Source organism: Phoca vitulina, unplaced genomic scaffold, assembly GCF_004348235.1.
Source record: "Phoca vitulina isolate PV1807 unplaced genomic scaffold, GSC_HSeal_1.0 scaffold28, whole genome shotgun sequence".
Lineage (NCBI taxonomy): Eukaryota > Metazoa > Chordata > Mammalia > Carnivora > Phocidae > Phoca > Phoca vitulina.
The window spans coordinates 1938822-1956394 of NW_022589731.1; the positions used below are offsets into that span (position 1 = coordinate 1938822).

General features: G+C 49.2%; 1 protein-coding gene across 2 annotated transcripts in view; it reads left to right on the forward strand.

The window, feature by feature from the left end:
* Window positions 1-16827, forward strand: part of CNNM2 (cyclin and CBS domain divalent metal cation transport mediator 2) — a 149676-nt gene extending 132849 nt beyond the window's left edge. Inside the window, exons 6-8 of one of the 2 annotated variants that reach the window (XM_032423213.1) lie at window positions 3224-3289; window positions 6996-7180; window positions 7890-16827. In XM_032423213.1, coding sequence (XP_032279104.1) covers window positions 3224-3289; window positions 6996-7180; window positions 7890-8099 — 461 coding nt within the window. In that variant the 3' untranslated portion in view covers window positions 8100-16827. The remainder of the gene's footprint in view (window positions 1-3223; window positions 3290-6995; window positions 7181-7889) is intronic. The other variant, XM_032423214.1, reaches the window with a different exon arrangement.
* The last annotated feature ends 746 nt before the right edge of the window (window positions 16828-17573 follow it).

Here is a 17573-nt window from a genome sequence, read left to right on the forward strand (position 1 = left end):
GCCCTTCCACGGTCACCTTTCTGTACCGGCCAGCTAGCCCTGTTTATCTATGTCTTGACCTTTTTATTGAAGCATATCATGTATACCAGAAGCCCCCCCACCTGCCCAAATCATAAGCCTGTGCCCCCATGAACTTTCACACAGCCAAGCCTCCCGTGTGAGGTGGCACCCAGTTCAAGAGACAGATGTCACCGACCCCACTGCCACCACACTCTGTCACTGTCCCCCAGACTGCTGCCTTGACTTCTAAGCGTAGACTAGTTTTGCCTGTTTTTGAACTTGGTATAAATGGGCTGACACGGGATGTATTCTCTCGAGTCTGGCTCCTCCCACCCAGTGTTGTCCTTGTCACATTCGTCACTGTTGCTGTGTGTGCTCGGACCTTCTCATTGCTGTGCAGTGTTGCATTGTGTGAATACACAGCAGTGTACTTTGTTCGCTGCTGGTGGACACGGGGGTCGTGTCCTGCTGGGGGCTGCCATGCGTTGTGTGGCTGCGCACGTCGCCCTGGGGCACGTCTTCGGGGAGCGAGCGTGCGTCTCTGCTGGGCGTGTGTGTGGGAGTGGCGCCTGGGGCTCCCGGCCCTGCCGCCTGCCTCGGTGGCCGGGGTGGTGCACCCTCCTGCCTCTGCTGATGGGGGTTACAGTGGCTCGACACCCACCGCTAGATGTTGTCAAGTCTTTTAAATGTCCACTGTCCTGGAGGTTTTTAAATTTGCATTTTCCTGAGGATGAACGAGGTTGTTAATGGATATTTATTGCCGATAGCCAGCTCTTCTTGTCTAGGCAGCTGGTCAGGTGAGTCTGCCAGCTAAGGACGGCTGTGCGCTAGGTGTCGGCTCGGTGTTCTGAGCCCCAGATGCCGGCAGGTGGTATCTGGTAGGAACACGGAGCACAGATAGCTTGCTTTGCAGTGTGCTTGTGACCAGGGCCGACAGGTAAACAGAGGTGCTGCAGTGCCACCTTGTGGCCGCAGAGCCAAATGACATGCTGTGCTAGGAAACTTACAAACCCCGAACTTCAAAACAGCCCACCCTAAAACAACCTAGGCCGCTTCTGGAAACCAGTCTCAAAAGGGGAGGGGATACCTCCAGACCCATCTGTTTTTGTGACCTTAGTCTTCATCTGCCGCGCCACACACTGTCCCGGGCACCCAAAGATGTTACTACAGTTAGGAAGCCAAGGAAATGTTCAGGATTCTCTTCACGCACCTCAGCCTCCCCTGCCCCAGATGCATCTTCTCAGTATCCTGCTGTGGGGTTTTCAGCCACATCGGCCAGCTTCCCCATTGCCAACACGGACTAATACCAGTGTGAACATGGGCCTGTCTAAGCCCACTTAATTGTGACTGCTATAAACTTGGTCCGCTCTCGATGCTCTGGAGGAGGCAGGGAGGTTCCTAACTAGTCTGGGAGGCCCTGGGCCACAGCTGCAGTTTCACTGCATATGGTGGGCTGCCTTTGAGAAAAGTCTTGGTTTCCTCCTTATTAAAAGGACATAATAAGGTTACGTCGTGTGATTGTTAGAAGAATAGAATGTGATGATACTTATCCATGCGAGTGCTTTGTAAGCTTGAGAGCACAGAGGAAATGTCGGTGTGAGAGCTGGGTGTTGACCTTGTGACTGCTGTTGGGCAGCCAGCCTCGAATTAGCCCCAGGTTAGCAGAGTCAGATTCAGAAGGTGGCTTTGAAAAGAAAGTTACAAGAGTAAGGATACAATCGTACCAATCACTGATTCTTCAAACCTAAACGTTAGCCCGATTTATATGAACTGTGGGTTCATGTAAAGGCAAATCCTATTCAGAAAAGGAGTTGAGGAGCAGGCCTCCCATACAGCAAGCCTGTGGGACTGCAGCGGCCTGGCCTCATTGGGAAATGCCAGGAAGGAAGGAGATCTCATTAATAGCATCTTTTTTTTTTTTTTTTAAGATTTTATTTATTTGACAGAAAGAGACACACCGAGAGAGGGAACACCAGCAGGGGGAGTGGGAGAGGGAGAAGCAGGCTCCTCGCTGAGCAGGGAGCCCGATGTGGGGCTCGATCCCAGGACCCTGAGATCATAACATGAGCCGAAGGCAGACGCTCGACGACTGAGCCACCCAGGCACCCCTCATTAATAGCATCTTACTTATTACAAAGCCCAGTACTTTACTTGACAAGTAGGATTTGGGATTTTGTATATTCATTGAGAGATACAGTTAGTGTCCTAATCTCAAGATAATATTTCTATTTCTTAATATTGATTGCCTAGAAAAATCCTACAGTAATCAGTTTCAAGACCTGCCCAATTGCGTGTCAATTATACTGCAATTTAAAAACAAAAAACAGAAGGGCGCCTGGGTGGCTCAGTCAGTTAAGCGTCTGCTTTCAGCTTAGGTCATGATCTCAGGGTCCTGGGATCGAGCCCCGCATCGGGCTCCCTGCTTAGTGGGGAGTCTGCTTCTCCCTTTCCCTCTGCCCCCCAGCTCATGCTTTCTCTCTTTCTCTCTCTCTCAAATCTTTTTTTAAAAAATAAGAAAAAATAAAAAATAACCAAAAAAAAAAACAAAACCAAAAACAAAACCCTGCCCAAGAAATAGGACTCCTGCCAGGGAGAGCAGTGTTGATTGGACTTTTCAATCAGACGGACCTGTAGCTCTCTGAGTAGCAGTGATGAGGATGACTTTGGTCCGACATTCCCAGGAGACCTGTGCCTAATGTTCTTTATTTACTGTCCTTTAATACTTTGAACTTTCAGAGTATTCCAAAACAATTCAAAATATCAGGTCAAAATTACGAGACTAAGGATGTCTGTGAAGTGAATAACTAACTGCTTTGCCACAGGGAGGGACGCTATCGGCCCTGTTGGCGTGGGCAGCTTGGGTCGTGCTCTTGGGTCAGTTGATTGAGTCCCCCTTTTGTGTGGCTCGTTGTGATTTAAATCCTTAAGAAGAGCACGTTTTGAGCTATAAGCCCCAATAGAGTATTAATGGCTTAAGAGATTTCTAGGTTAGTAGAGAAGCATTTGAAGAGGATTTTTTTCTGATTTCAGCCTCCCTGTATTACTCTTCCTGGAAAGCAGCGTGTGTTCCTTTTTTAATTTCCATAATATCATATAGGCTTTTGCATTTCTGGAATTGAATGCTCATATTAGTAGAACCGGTATCCACTCCTGTCCCCTGAGTGCAGAGATCTCCTTTCTTGCCTTTTGATATGGTCTCACCCTGTTTTTCTCCATTTTTCAGTTCCTTTGTCCCTGTCTCGTACCTTTGTTGTCAGCAGAACAGAGTTGTTAGCAGCAGGTGCTCCAGGTAACTCTGCATGTTTCCTTTTCGTAATTCTTCCGGTTGCTTCCCTCGACACCCCGCCAAAGCCTGGCCGGCCAGATCGGTTCCCTTTATGTGGTCGAGGCTGATGGCAGTTTTTCTTGGAGGTCTCGAACTCTCCACGTGTCCAGACACGGTAGTGAGCTGTCCAGGAACGGAGAAGCCCACAGCAGCCGTGGGAAGGGTTCGGGAGCCTGGCAGGCGGTGTGTGGGCGGGAGCAGTGCTGACCCGCAGAAAGCCAGCGCGGTGCCGGCCTGGGTCATCACTGCTCCCTGCCTGGCCCCCCCACACCGCTGACCTTGGGCTTTCAGGGCAGCACAAGGGGGCTGCTCTTGGTTCTTTGCCCTCAGCAAAGTCAGGGCGTGTGGAGTTTGCAGAGGCCCCAGCGTTCTCGGTTCTGTTGCTTTGGTCCTTGTCCCAGCAGCCACACGAACGGGGCACGTGCGTCCCCGCCTCCGACAGGCAGGTGGCCCTGCTTGTCCTGTCTCCTTCTCTGTTTTGAACGAGTGCTGTGCACATTCCTCCCCGGCTGCCTGCCCTGCAGGAGAGTTCGGTCATGCCTGCCTAATACTTCCAGCAGCTAAAAAGAAAGGCAGAGGTTTAATCTTTCTTTAATTAAAATTGCTGAGCTTTTGGGAGTATAGTTTTTCTGTATTTATTTCATTCCACACAGCTTATATCTTAAAATCTGATGAAATTGGCGTTTCCTAATCCAAGTTCAGCAAAACTCTCAAATGCTGATATTTAGTAAAGGAGGCAATACTTGTCCTAGAAAGAAGCTAATGTTCCCTCAGGTCTTTGCTCTGAAAAAGCTTGGGGTGTGTGGGGATAAGATCTTATTTATAGGACTGTTTGACTCAAACCAGCCGGCGGAATAAACATACCTGTGCACACAACATACATACATATGCACAGAAATATGTATTTGTGTGTCAGTATATATGTTTGTGTGTTTTCTCCCCATTTTGTTTGCCAGCATCTGCTACCTATTTAAAATACCACAAGTGCTGAACAAGAGTGACTTTAAAAAAAAAAAAAATGACTTTTGGATGAAGCTCACGAAATGTCATTTGTATTTTACTTTTCCCATGGAACTTAGAGATTTCTGAGCCGTGTCCACTCTATCTGCTCCTGTAATAATTAAAAAACAAAACAAAACACCATTTTGTGGGTGCAGGCCTTCAGGATGCTGGCATTATAGTAATTTGATACCAAATAAGTGGAGGTTGAACTAAACCACTGATTTCCAGCCTATTCCAAAAGGTGCTTTGTGGCTCCGATGGAGGAGGCTGGGAGTGTTTCTTTACAGTACCTTTCTGGCTTACTCCTAAAAAGAAAGAATTCCTAGGTGAGATGACTGAAGAGCGGAAAAAAACAATGCTGAGAACACATAAGAGGAATTAATTAATTATAATTATTATAAAAATTTGGCACATAAATTTGGCCACAAAATGTGACCTGAACTGGGGGCTGGCCACTTAAAGTCTTTATTCTCCTTGGTGTGAATACTCCTGTCTCACTGCATGTCCACGAAAGGCTGGTCGCGCTGGGTCCCTGTCACACTCGCTGCTGCAGAAGGGGTTCCGGAAAACAGGGTCTGCTTCCCCACACGGCGGCCGGGACGCCAGGCAGTGGGTTCCTGGCAAAGGCGAGGGCTCATCTCAAAAAAGAGATGAGAGGAAATGGACTAGGGGTTTAGATACCTTGGGAAACCAGAGAAATTGCCCTGTAATCCTGTTGAGGAGGAAAGGAGACTCAGAAGTAGGGCCTCTGATGTCTGCCTGCCGACGCACAGTCTGATCAGGAAGCAGAGTGAACGTTTTGGTTTTTTAACCTTTAAATTATAACATACAGACGTAAACACCGTCTATAGAAATGGTGATGTGATTTGGGGCTAAAGCCCAGGGATACAGTGGGATCCCTCGTTTCCAAAAGAACAATTCCATCTGTCAGCCCGGGTGATGCTCTCACAAGTACAGAAAGGCTCGGACCTGAGGTTGGGCACCTGGTGGACAGGTGGGGGATGAGGCAAACAGGAAATAGAATAATGTTAACTAGGCTTATTGCTGGGGTATTTATTAGGTGTCAGGTGCTGTGCCAAGCACTTTGTACATTACCTCCTTTGGAATCCTCATCAGACTTTACGAGGCCGGGAACTATTACCCACCTTCTACAGGTAGACAGGGAATCTGAGACTTAGCAGAGTTGGGTCATCTGACCAAAGTTCCCTTCTGCTGAAGAGAAAAGGTGATAGATTACTCATTTGCCTTGTTCTTTCAGAAGAAAAGTAGAAGTAACCAGAGGAACGGCTACTCCGAGTTTAATTCTGAACAACAGAAAATCTGACAGAATTATAGGGGAAGTTGTGCTTGACAGTTTCAGGAGAAAGGGAACTGGCCATTTGAGGTTCACTGAGTACTTACCACGGTTTGTTCTGGTTGTCATATTTTAAGAGGGACGTTTACTGAGTTGAAGGAATCTCAGAGGGTGGTCAGGATGGGGTAAGGGGTGACAAAACGTGATGCAAAGGATGTCGAAGTATTTAGCTGGACGAGAAGAGGATGAAGGAGAACACAACTATCTCCAGACTTTTCAGGGCTCTTTCAAGTAGCAGAGGAGTGGCGGTCCCTCAGTGGAGCTCTACAGAGTGGAGGGAGAGACTGCCACGTCAGTCTGAGGGGGTGGATTTTGATGGGCGCGATGGCAGATGTGGATGAGTCGAAGGGCAGGACCAGGCGAGGGCCAGCTCCTCTGTGGAAGTATCTGTCAGGGGCATGCTGCAAAGACGGACCAGCCTGATCTCCATCAGAATTGGTCCCCTCCAGTCCTGTGACATTAACGCAGGTCAGGGCCTGTCCGGTGTGAACACCCACTTTAATATTTGTGGAATAGATTTGACTGGAAAAGCAAAAATGGAGGAAGCTTTGATGAGAGTAAGGGTGGGTTTTATTTTCAACAAAATGTACGTTAGAAGCTACAGTCACCTTGCCTTTGAGAGCAACAACACTAAACTCACTGAATTTCCTTTCACTTTGTTTTAACGAACGAATACTGTCCATCTCCTCAAAGACTCCCGCAGCACCTACAGTCCCTTAAGCCTTTTAAGAGTTTGGTGTCTTCTAGTGTTCCTGAAACACTGAGACACACTTTGGCTGCCTGATGGGGATTTTACTGGGGTCAGAGACAAAGATAATAGGTTCAGCTGGGGGATATGGTATGGTATGAGCAGACAGAACTCTTTGGATCCCTTTAAAACACATATTAAAAAAAAGAGAAACAAACTGAAAAAAACACATACTGATTTACAAACATTCTCAAGAGTACTTTGCTTTTGCTTCTGGCAAAATAACGAAGTGCTGCCCTCCCATGCCCCATGTTTTCTCTCTGGGAGCTTCTGTGCATTTCACGGCACTCGGGGATGCTCCTGGCCCAGGTGCGGTCAGAGCCTGGGGAAGGACTGTGTGCACATGAGCACGGCCGAGCAGGGGAACTGGACGGACCCTTTGCTGACACGGCGGGGGGGGGGGGGGGGGGGGGTCCTCTAGTTGGTGAGCTGTATGACGCTCAGGCGTCTGGTATAAGCTGATCGAACTGGTCTATTACTACTTTTTATTATTTAGAAAAGAGCTGACTCTGTTGGTTCTATGTACCTCACTTAAAAGGTTCTGGGGTTTGCTTTTCCTTTTCTAGGTGAAAACAAGTCGCCTCCTCGCCCCTGTGGCTTGAACCACTCAGACTCTCTGAGCCGAAGTGACCGGATTGACGCTGTGACGCCGACACTGGGCAGCAGCAATAATCAGCTCAACTCTTCGTTCCTTCAAGTCTACATCCCTGACTACTCAGTGCGAGCCCTTTCTGACCTTCAGTTTGTGAAGGTAAGAGAAGAGCGCGTGGTTTGGCTGGGCCCGGCCACTGGAGGTGACCTGCCACGGCAAGCTGTCCGGCGCCCCGGCCCTGGCCCTGGGCTTTCCCCTTGTCGTTTGGGTGCCCCACCTCCAGGTCCTGTGCCCGGCCGGGACACCGGCTCGGGGAGACCGTCTCTCCCTGGCGCGGGCAAAAGAGCTGCTGAGCCAGAGGTGCCTCGCTCAAGGAGTGAGAGCTGGAGACAGAAAAAGAATAAACCTTTTCCAGCGAGTCCTCATGAGCTGGTGGCTCTAGTGAGTCTGGGTGGTCCCCGAAGGGCTGAGATTGGAGACCCTGAAGACTTGCTGAGATGGGGTGGGAAGAACCCTCTGCTTCTCCTTTGCCCCGAGACAGGGTTCTTTTCTTAGTCTGGAATAAAGACGTCTTTTGAACCGAAGAACGAGCCAGCTTCAGCTGATGGAAGCCTATCTCCATTTTCCAGTCTCTGTGAAATTTTGAGACGAAAACTTGGAAATGGCTTGTATCAGTAAAAACTGACTTGTTTGCCAGAGTCCACTTGAACTTGAAAAGTGGCTCAGTTTATATTCGAGGATGATATTTTCCTAGAAAAACCTATGCGGGCCTTTCAGGGGACTCTAACATGTAATACAGAGTCGGGACAAGAACACCTAAAAATAAGCGTTCTCTTGGTTTGTCTTCTGTACCATTTTCTGGCCCCAGATCTCAAGACAGCAATACCAAAATGCCTTGATGGCATCCCGGATGGACAAAACTCCTCAGTCTTCAGACAGTGAAAACACTAAAATTGAATTGACTCTTACGGAGCTGCACGACGGGTTGCCAGACGAGACCGCCAACCTGCTCAATGAACAGAACTGTGTGACGCACAACAAGGCCAACCACAGCCTGCACAGCGAAGGGGCCATCTAGGGCGCCCCCCGCCAACCCTCACCCCCCACTCCCAAGGCCCCAGGCCAGCTGACCGTGAATCCCATTAGTGTGAGCTTGTGTGCCATGCTGCATCCTGCAACATCCTGAGACCAAAGACTTTGTCCCCTTCCCGGAAGCAGCGGCGGAGGATGGCGAGGGCAGGAGCAGAAACTAGAGGTGTGACGACAGCAGCTAGGGCATGGCATTCAAGGTTTTGGAGATGAACTTCTTCCACCCAAATAGAATCATGTTTATTTTTTCAGTTGTACCTTTTATCTTTATTCACTCTCCTCCTTCCTCAATCTGCATGAAGTTGAAAATTGTTGCGGTTTATTTTTATTTTTTTTCCCAAGAGATCATGTTTTTAAATAGTGTCTTTTGCAGAGTTTTACGTTGTTCTGTGTGAACTCTGCCGTGACTCCCTGATGTGACCCGAACCGAATGGACTCGCTCCTCCTCCCTCGGCCTTCGCGGCCCTCCTCGGGCGGGGCGCGCCTCCTCCGTGCCCAGCGGGTGTCGCTGTGGAACTTGAAGGATGAATGAAGAAAACTGCGGTTGCAGACCTGCCAGGTCTGTCCCACTGTGGGGCGGGGCCTGCGCGGGGCCTGCAGTCGCCTCCGTGAGCTCAGTGTTGTTTTAAGTTAATGTTTAACCGTGTCCCTTTCCCTCAGAAAGGTTTAACATTTGCTTGGAATGTGATTTTTTGCTCCTACTCTAAGGAATTTTTATCACCAAAATGAATGTTAATGAATTTGAAGCCCATGGTTTATCATTGGCAAGAGGCAAGGTGACTTCATGGCGCCCTCCTCCAGCCTGGATTCTCCGGCCCAGCCAGGCCGCTCCCCAGCCCAGCGCCCCAGCCTCCAGAGCGCCGCCACCCGCCTCCCCGTCCTTGCTCTCGTTAACCCAGGATGCTGCTACACAGATGCCAAATGGAAATCTTCCAGAGGGCCTTTGAGTAACCGCGCGGTGTGGAGTCGAAGCTCCTCCCCTTCCCACCGGGATGACGTAATTGTCCGGAAAGGAGCCGGGCCGCCCGCGGCCGCTGGGCGCTGTGCCCGGAAGGCGTTGCCAGACCCAGGTGTCTAAAGGAGGGAACTCTGGGGGCGGCCGGCCCCCGCCCCTCCTCCTCCCAGGGAGCCCCCTGTCCCTGTCCCCCTCTGCGCCTGGGCTCCTGGGGCCCGGCAGTGGCTGTGGTCCTCGCTCGAGGCCCTCTGCGCCTCCCGCCTCGGACGCGGCCCACGCCGGAGAGGCTGCCTGTCCAGCCCCGGGTCGGTTTGGCCCCAAACAGGGATTCAGAAACCAAATGTGTGTCGTGGCCATTTCGTGTGTGTCTCCGCCTTACTTTAATACCAAATTCATCACGTGCAGTGAAAATGTCAGGAGGTACGTCTTGAGGGACCGAGTTCTCACCGATCTTATCTGTTTTAAGTGTTAGCCCAAGGGATAGCGCGTTCTGTCGGCGACGTCCGTTCGTCCGGGAGGACTGGGCCGCGCTGACCGCGGTGCGCGGGGACGATTGCCACTCCGCGCTGCCTCTAGTCGCTGGGTCGCACTGGTCGAAGGGAAGCCCCGGGCCAAGCGGCAGTTTCCTTCTCCCTCCTCAAGGTAGGAACGTGTCCCCCGGCCTGGGCTCTGGGCCGAGGGGAGCTGTGGTTGGGGAGTCACCGGCAACATGGAAAGCGGTTTGGTGGCTCCAGTGTCCCAGGCACGTTTACCACAGTATTTCCTCCGGGGTGTCCGTCTTGGAGGGTCTTCCTCGTCAGGTGCCATGCCCCTTAGTGAGGGTCACAGGGGCGCCCCCTACGCTGCTGCTGGCACCCAACCTGCTGCGAGCCCCCGCGGCTCTGTAGCTTAATGTTAGTGGGACCCCGGCCCACGAGTATCCCCTTTTATAAACAGATCCGTCCAAGTTAAAAGGTCCCAGTTTCTAAGATGCATCGAGCTGAGCACAGCCCCCTTGTGGTGTGGGAACTGGGACTGTCCCCAGGGTGCGCAGAGACGAGTTCCCCCTAAGGAAGCGAACCCTGGGTCTCGCAAGGGGCGTGCCCCCCCCACCCCCCAAGCACACTCCTACTCTGGGCCCAGACAGCGCTGGCCTTCCTGGTGGTTTGGTGGAGCCCCGCCTGCCCCGTCGTACTTCCTCGGACTTGCAGGATCTCTGCTGCCTCAGCCTCTCCCTGCCGATCTGCTTGTCCACACGTGGCCTGTCTCAGGGTGCCTTGCTTCTGGAAGGAGCTTCTAGAATCAGCGTTAATGTGTTGGGTCTTTGTCAGAGCCCCGCCGTTCCTTTATGAAATCCTAAAGCTCTGTGAGAGGCAGCTGCTGGCTCCTTGACTTCTCACCAGGATCATACCCGCTCAGCGTGGCAGCTTTTGGGGACGTCCGCGGAGCAGTGCTGGCCGGGGCGGCTTTGCCATGCGGGCTCCTACTCCGAGGGGGTGAAATTTTAGCCTCCCGAGATTGTATTTGTTTTCTCCACACCAGTCTTTACCTGGATTATTCATATTTTATAACAACAGGGAATCCAAAATAATTCCCGGCTGTAGTTACATCTGCTTTGGGGAAAGCTCAAGACCCTTCGGATCACACTCACTGTCTTGAGTGATCAGATTCTTCTCCCAGGCCCTACTTTCCCTCTGGAAACTACCTGCAGGCTGTTGAAGGAGAAACGCTGGCTCGTGGCTTCACTGGGCAGCACAATGATTTTGGCTTAGAAGTTCTATGCAGTTAGATGTCTATAAAGGGGAGTCCGCGGAGAAAGACCGTCAAACGTTTGAGATCTCCATGTGCAGCGGCCGGGTCTTAGACTTGCACCGCGGCTAGATCATCCTCCCCTGGAGCTGCTGGCTTCGTGAGTGTGGCGGGGAGTGGGCTGTGGCGCAGACCAGGTGCTGGGGTCTTGAATGCTGCGGGAGCCCTCGTTGTCAGACCCAGCGCCTGTCTGCGGTGGCTTCCAGCCCTGGCTCTGTGGGACCAGACAGGGCCGCCTCCTGCTTCTGGCCACTGTAGCATCCCAGAGGTTCCACCGGAAACTGGATCCCTAGTAGCCAGATGTTCCCAGGACAGTCCGCTTTGTCTTTATAAATGAGAGGGTTTTGTTTTTTGGGGGTTTTTTTTCCAACTGCCCTACAGGTTCTTTCCCTTTATTTCTCTCTGTTCCGTATTCATCAGGCAAGCCCAAAATCATATATTTAAACTTCTAGGAAAACAGACCGTTAAGATGTGTATGTATGGCGGACACTGGGGTGCTAGTCCACTAGTTTAAGTCTTGGTTCTTACATGATTTGCATTTCAAAGGGCACACCACTTAACTCTGTTCTACCCTCCCTCCTCACCTCACTTAGGGAAGAGCTCGGTGCCCATGCTGACATGATTGGCTTCCCCATGTGGGAGGAAGGGGGGGCACCTTGCCATTTTCTAATGTTATTTTAAGGAACTTCTGTGCAAAGGTTGAATGCAGAACTCCACATGAATATGGAACATTAACTGTGAATAGATTTACCTGTGCTCTCCCAAGTACCATCTGACTAAAGGACCAGCTTTTCCAAGTCTACGAAAATAGTGGTAGACACAAGTAGAACTGCATTTTCATTAGGAATGGAAGTAATAGGAATTTGGGCTAAGCAGGGACCATGAACTTCTGCCCTCACATTCTCTCAGGTTGAGGAGAAGACCCTGGCCGATTGAGCCTTTGTCCTGGCTGGTCAGAAATAAGAAGAAACCCCAACCCTCTCATCTTCTGAAAACCAGCCAGCGATCTGTAGCTCTCTTCGCCTGTCCTGGGCCAGGATCCCAAGACTCCTCCAGTGTTCGCCAGGGGTGATCCCCAGCGAAAGACTCACCCAGGCTGGGGCGGGAAGGGTGCTTAACAAAGTAGCAGCTGCCAGGGAGGGTTGGCTTGGCACCCACCATATGACCCAAGTTCTCTGATGGCCTAAGCAACAGGAACAACTCCCTGTCGCTTTTGACACCAGAGACAGGTTTTTCTTACAGGGGGGTGATTGAGCTGGCAATTCAGGGTGTGGAGGCTTCTGGGGCACCAGTGCGGTGTCTGAGGACACAGTTTCTGGTTTGGGTTTGGTTCCACTCTAAGCTCTGGGCTAGTAGTGCTTCTGTCCAGCAAGGAAGGACCTTTGCGTGAGTTGTAGATTGATCCAGAGTTAGGAGGGATTTAGAGAATTAAGTATGAAAGTGGTTTGGGGTGATTCAGAAACTTTCCGATGTAAATTTATCAATGAGCAACCTACTCAGTGGATTTTTATATCTCAGGGCCATTTACAGATCTTTATCTTTTCATATTTCTTTTGTATTCAAGTGGGCTGATAAGAGAGATGAGTTCAAAGAACTCTAAGATGAGGTTCATTTGCCTCCATTTGAGGGTGAGTGGTGCACCCTTGCCAAGCTTGCTGAAGTCACTGTCCCTCAAGGCTGTGGCAGTGGGCCTTTTTCCTCTAACACTTGCAGGCATTCTTCCTGCAGTGAATGCCTACTTGCTGGTTTTCCTTCTGCCCTGTGTGAAGGGTCCAGAGTCCCTGGTCAGCCCGAGGGACAGAAGGAGGTGATGGCAGTTCACAGCAACTGCAGAGCTTGGAGCAGCTTCCCTCCCGCCATCTTGGCCTGGGGACTGTCTTGGCTTCTTAGCCCTTTGCGGTTGGCTCAGCACAAGTAAGCTTTCTGTGTATGCCAGAGCCACTGACCTCCTTTCACTAGAATTGTTGTAAATATCTTTTGATGGGAAATACCAGGCTGTACTTGAAGCGACATAGAAACAAAGGTTCTAGTAGCAAGAGAGTCAAGTTCCAGGAATTTGTATACCAAGGTTTTTATGTACACAGCTCCAGCACGTACTAGGAGAAAGACTTGAGATACTATTAGTATATGTGTCTTCGAGTTTGAATACCCACTTTATGTTGAGTTTAAACATGAACTGGAAGAATGGCTTGTCTCTCCTGGCAGGGTATCTTCTGGCATCTGCCCACATCTGACCAACACGGATTCACCTGGGAAGGGATTCCTTTGGGGCCAGATTCTTGTTCAGGTTCACCTTGGAGAGAATTATTACATAGACCTGGTGGGACTTGGGTGCCTTCCCTTTTTGTTGGAAGCCCAGGCCCCTTGGTATACACAGCTGGTCTCAGGCTCCCAGAGCAGAAGGGAAGGAATAAGGCCTCAGGACTCTTATTCCCCAGAGAGCCCCAGCCTAGCTTCGGATTCGTTAGCCCCCGTATCTGAAGTCTACTGTGAAGGTGGAGTGTATCAGTCCATTAACTTCTCTTATTTCTGGAGTCTTTTAAATCTACAAATGTATATGCTTTATTTTATATTATTATTTATTATGTACATAAGCCTCTACTGTTAGTACATTGTGACTGAGATATTTTCTAGAGCCCCTCGTCCATGGAGCCTAGGGTTCTCTTGTCCCTTAAAGTGGCTGAGAAGGCAGTAGTTTTCTTTCTGTTTTTGTCACAAAGAGGTTGCTGCTCTTACGTTGACCCTAGCATCCCTGCCCCCCCTTCTTTTTGGGGCCTGCCACTATTCCTGATGGACTAGTGTTTGGGTTGAGGAGGGAGGCAGGTCTCCTATGTTACGGCAGGGCTCTCAAGTACCTCCGCGAAATACTTTAGAGGTTGTTTCCTGGTGATGGGGTCTATCCGCTGTGATGAGACCAGAGCCTTCTTCCTCACTCCCACCCTCCCAGGCCAGGTTGGCAAACTGGCCCCACAACAGTGATGGCCTCTAAATTCCCACCTTGGATTGCAGAATCCATCTCTCTGGACCATGGAAGCTGCCTCCCCATCTGGGCTTCTAAGAGGCCTTTTCATGGTTTTGAGGCCCAATGCCAGCATTGCATTGGCCCTGAAATAAGACCCTGCTTTGTGTCTGATTTTCATCCTCCTCGGCCTTGACTGTGTCATAGTGTACATTTCATGCTTCTCAGCAGTGAAGTTTTCTGAACACAGTATTCAGAGCTGTGTACATAAACCTAAAGAAGCACAAATGACATGTATAGGTTTCCTGAGCTGATTGTCATAATGAATGCATTTTATAATTCAAACGATGTTGTAGATTTACAATCTCTCCTATTTATTTTGTACCAATTTATTTGTCAATTTTGTGATTGTTTTAAAAGGTTTTTGTTCATTTCTATTATTCTATTTAGATAAAGGATGATTTTCTGTTCACCCTTCCAGTGGATGTTGTGTTCCCTTCCCCCTCCATCTATACGCCACCGCCCTCGGTCCCCTTGCCCAATAGCACGGCTGTCCTGGTGAGAACGCTGGGGTCGTTTGTCAGCATGGCAACACAGCAGGGCATCTCTCTGGCCACACACCACAAAGTCTTCTGTGACCAGAGAGTGATGCTAGCACTGGGCCTCCACCTCTGCCGTGGAGTCTGGTACCACCGGTTCCAGGGCGGTGTTCTCCTTGGCAAGGAGGATGGTCCCGTTGGAGCATTTTAGTTAAGGACCCTGAGGGCATCCACTCAAATTGTCCCACACTTGCCACTCAGTCCCTAACAGCACACAGTTGAGCTGGGCAAACGTCCAAGCTGTTTCTTCCTAGGCAAGACCAGAGGCCTCGTTCAAGGCTCTCCGCTGGCTCTTGAAGAGATCGGCTCCGGAGGTCCTCTGCTCTGCGAAGCTTAGGAGAAACGTGTGGTGGCGGCACAGGTGGTTCACTCTCAAGTCAAAAACGTCGGGCCTGAGCGTGGTGAGTCGTGTCCAGATGCTCTTGAGGATGCAGTGGGCATCCCCCTTCCCTGATAACCCAGTGTTGGGGCCCCCATCCTCTTCCATCACCACTGCCTTTGAGTCTTCTGGTTCCTTCTTACCTGCATCACTCAGGTGCTACCAGACCCTGCAGATCTTCTGGTGTAGCTTCCCAGCCCCTAGGTGATTTATCCCCAGATCACGTCTTTCTGGAATCCTTTTTCCCTCCACTCTGTCTCTATTTTAAATTCACAGAGGATCATGCTCTTAGGGACTAGTCCCTTATTTTCCCCACAGTTAAACCATGGTTTAACCATGATACACTTGCCCTGTGGATGGAGACCGCTCAGTGAAGAACTGCTGGTGAGACTGGCTTGGAGACATGCCACCCTCTCCAGTCGTTACCCCCAATTTCTTCAAAGTAGAATGGGGTAGATCTACATTCCAGTGAAGTGTTACCTTCTTGGGAGCCTGTCTGCTTTCCTTAGAAGCAGAGAAGAAAGCAGCAAGCAAGGCCAGGGAAAGAATTCTCTGTCTAACACATCAAGTCCCAGCTAGCTATTTTGTTGTTTTTCCTGCCTTAGTCACTTTGTCTAGATGAGTCCTGAGTTCAAATCAGGGAATTCCCCAAGGAAAGTAGAGGTGATTTTTCCTGCTGTTTGAGATTTTCCTAAGCTTTGTCTCTGTATCCGTGGGGTGCCCATGTGTCCGTTTGTCACGAAGCTTTATCATGAAAAAAAGCTCTGGGGTTCCTATTTCATACAACAAATTGTGCTCCCAGCACTTTTTGTCAGCTCAGCACTTCTGAGGACACAGAGTGTGACCATCCAGAGGGTCTTGTAGAAAAAAATGACTGGTACGAACTGAATGACCTTTTCATAACCTGGAGTTGAATCCTGAAAACTTTATACTTTAGGAAAGTAATGCAAATTAATAGCAATAATTCTTTAGTAGAGCCAAAAAATTGAATTAGCTTAGATGGCTAATAAACTCCTGGTTTTTGTGGTTTTTTTTTTTTGTAAGGCTGTTTCATCATTTTCCCTTCAAGATCCTCCCATCTGTGCTCATACTGTCACATCCCAAAACAAAGGAATGCTTTATGGGGCCCTTTCTCTGACATTATAGTGGCATGCCCTCTCCCCCGGTGGAGGACTCTAAGGCCTAAGGATACAAGGAGGAAGTTGTGGGAGTTCTTCGTCAGAGTGCTTTTCCTGCTGGGAGATTCGGGATTGTGAAGTGCTCAAACAGTAGGCCAACGCAGGACGGGAATGTTTAGACTGAGCCGGCTTCCTTACTACAATTCTACATCATTGACTTGAGGGCAGTGGGTCCAAAAATGAAGTTACTTGCTTCAAAATACCCATACCCACAAGTCAAAGATGAGAACCCTCAGAAAAGGACTGGATATTTAATAAACTTTTTTTTTTTTTTTTTTTTTACTTAAGTGTTGGAAAGGTTTTGCTTGGCATATACTTCCAAGTATCTCAGGAACTTGAGACTCAGAAGGCCTGTTGCTGTTCTCCATGGGAAGGACGTGCACTCGTCGCCTGGGCCAGTGCCTACGGTGAGGTTTATCTTGGCCCAGACTCTGCAGGCCTCGTCTGTAGCCCCGGCCAGACATGGCTTTGGGAAGAGCTTAGTGGGAGAGCAGACCATCTGGGGACCTATTTGTGCTTAATATGATGCATGAAACAATATCTAATCCACCTTTTTTCTAGTAATAAAATGAAACAAAGGGATCTTAGTTTGTAGGAAGGAACATAGACCAGACCAAAAACTGGTTTAAATTAGAAAATATAAAGTACTTAGACTTACAGTAACAGAGTCAGCAAGCTTGAGAAAAAATGTTGTGTTCCACTGGGAAGACTTTTTTGTGCTAGAGGTCTTCAGAGGAACTTTAAAATACTGCATGTATTTTATTTTTGAAATTGCCTATCTTTGTTGCAACAAGTCCGACTGCTGTGGCTTTGGGATGGAGCTATTGTCTGACAACAGGAAAATGGGTGAGTTGCCAGGTTACAGAAAAAAGATGCGTTGTTGATTCTGTGAACGAATGCATTCTTTTCCTAGAGGACTTGCTTTCTCTTTCTACGTACTCAGCAGTGAGAGAACAGTGTGAAATGCTTGGTCACGTTAGTGGAGGTGGAGGATGGGATGCTGGGGGTTTTACTGGAAGTCACCTGGCTCTGCTTCCTGGCTGCTGGGCATGGCCTCCCTGCTGTTTGCTGGTAGTGTGTGTGTCATTTTTCTTCTGTTTTTAAGGCTGCTTGGGTAGCTCCACGGTAGAGATTTCATTCTAAGGGCCTCCCAAAGTTGTGTATCATTTGAAATTGTTCCATTTAAGAAAAAACGTTGAGACGAGCCCTATTCTCTAGTCACCAAGATAAAAATGTCATGAGAAACCTAAGTATTGAGATATAAACTTCTAAACCAAGTGAGGAATTGGGCCATTGACGGTATGGCAATAGCTGGACCATAGTTACCATTTTTCCCACCATCAAAGAAAGGTTAAATAGTTTCCATAACACGGAATGTGTACAAGGCTCCCACCCTTAATGCAGACTTAGATACGCACTTACTTGTCCTGAGCTATTTGTGGTGAATAAGAGTATTTTTAAACGCTCTGGCAGCCTTGGAAAAACTGCAGGCCTTTAAAGTTGTTGACAAAATATTTCTTGAATAAATAAATCTGATTTAGAAATATCTAAACATGAACAAAGTACTTTTAAGTCTGACATGTCACTGCAAGTGGCTTTTTAAAG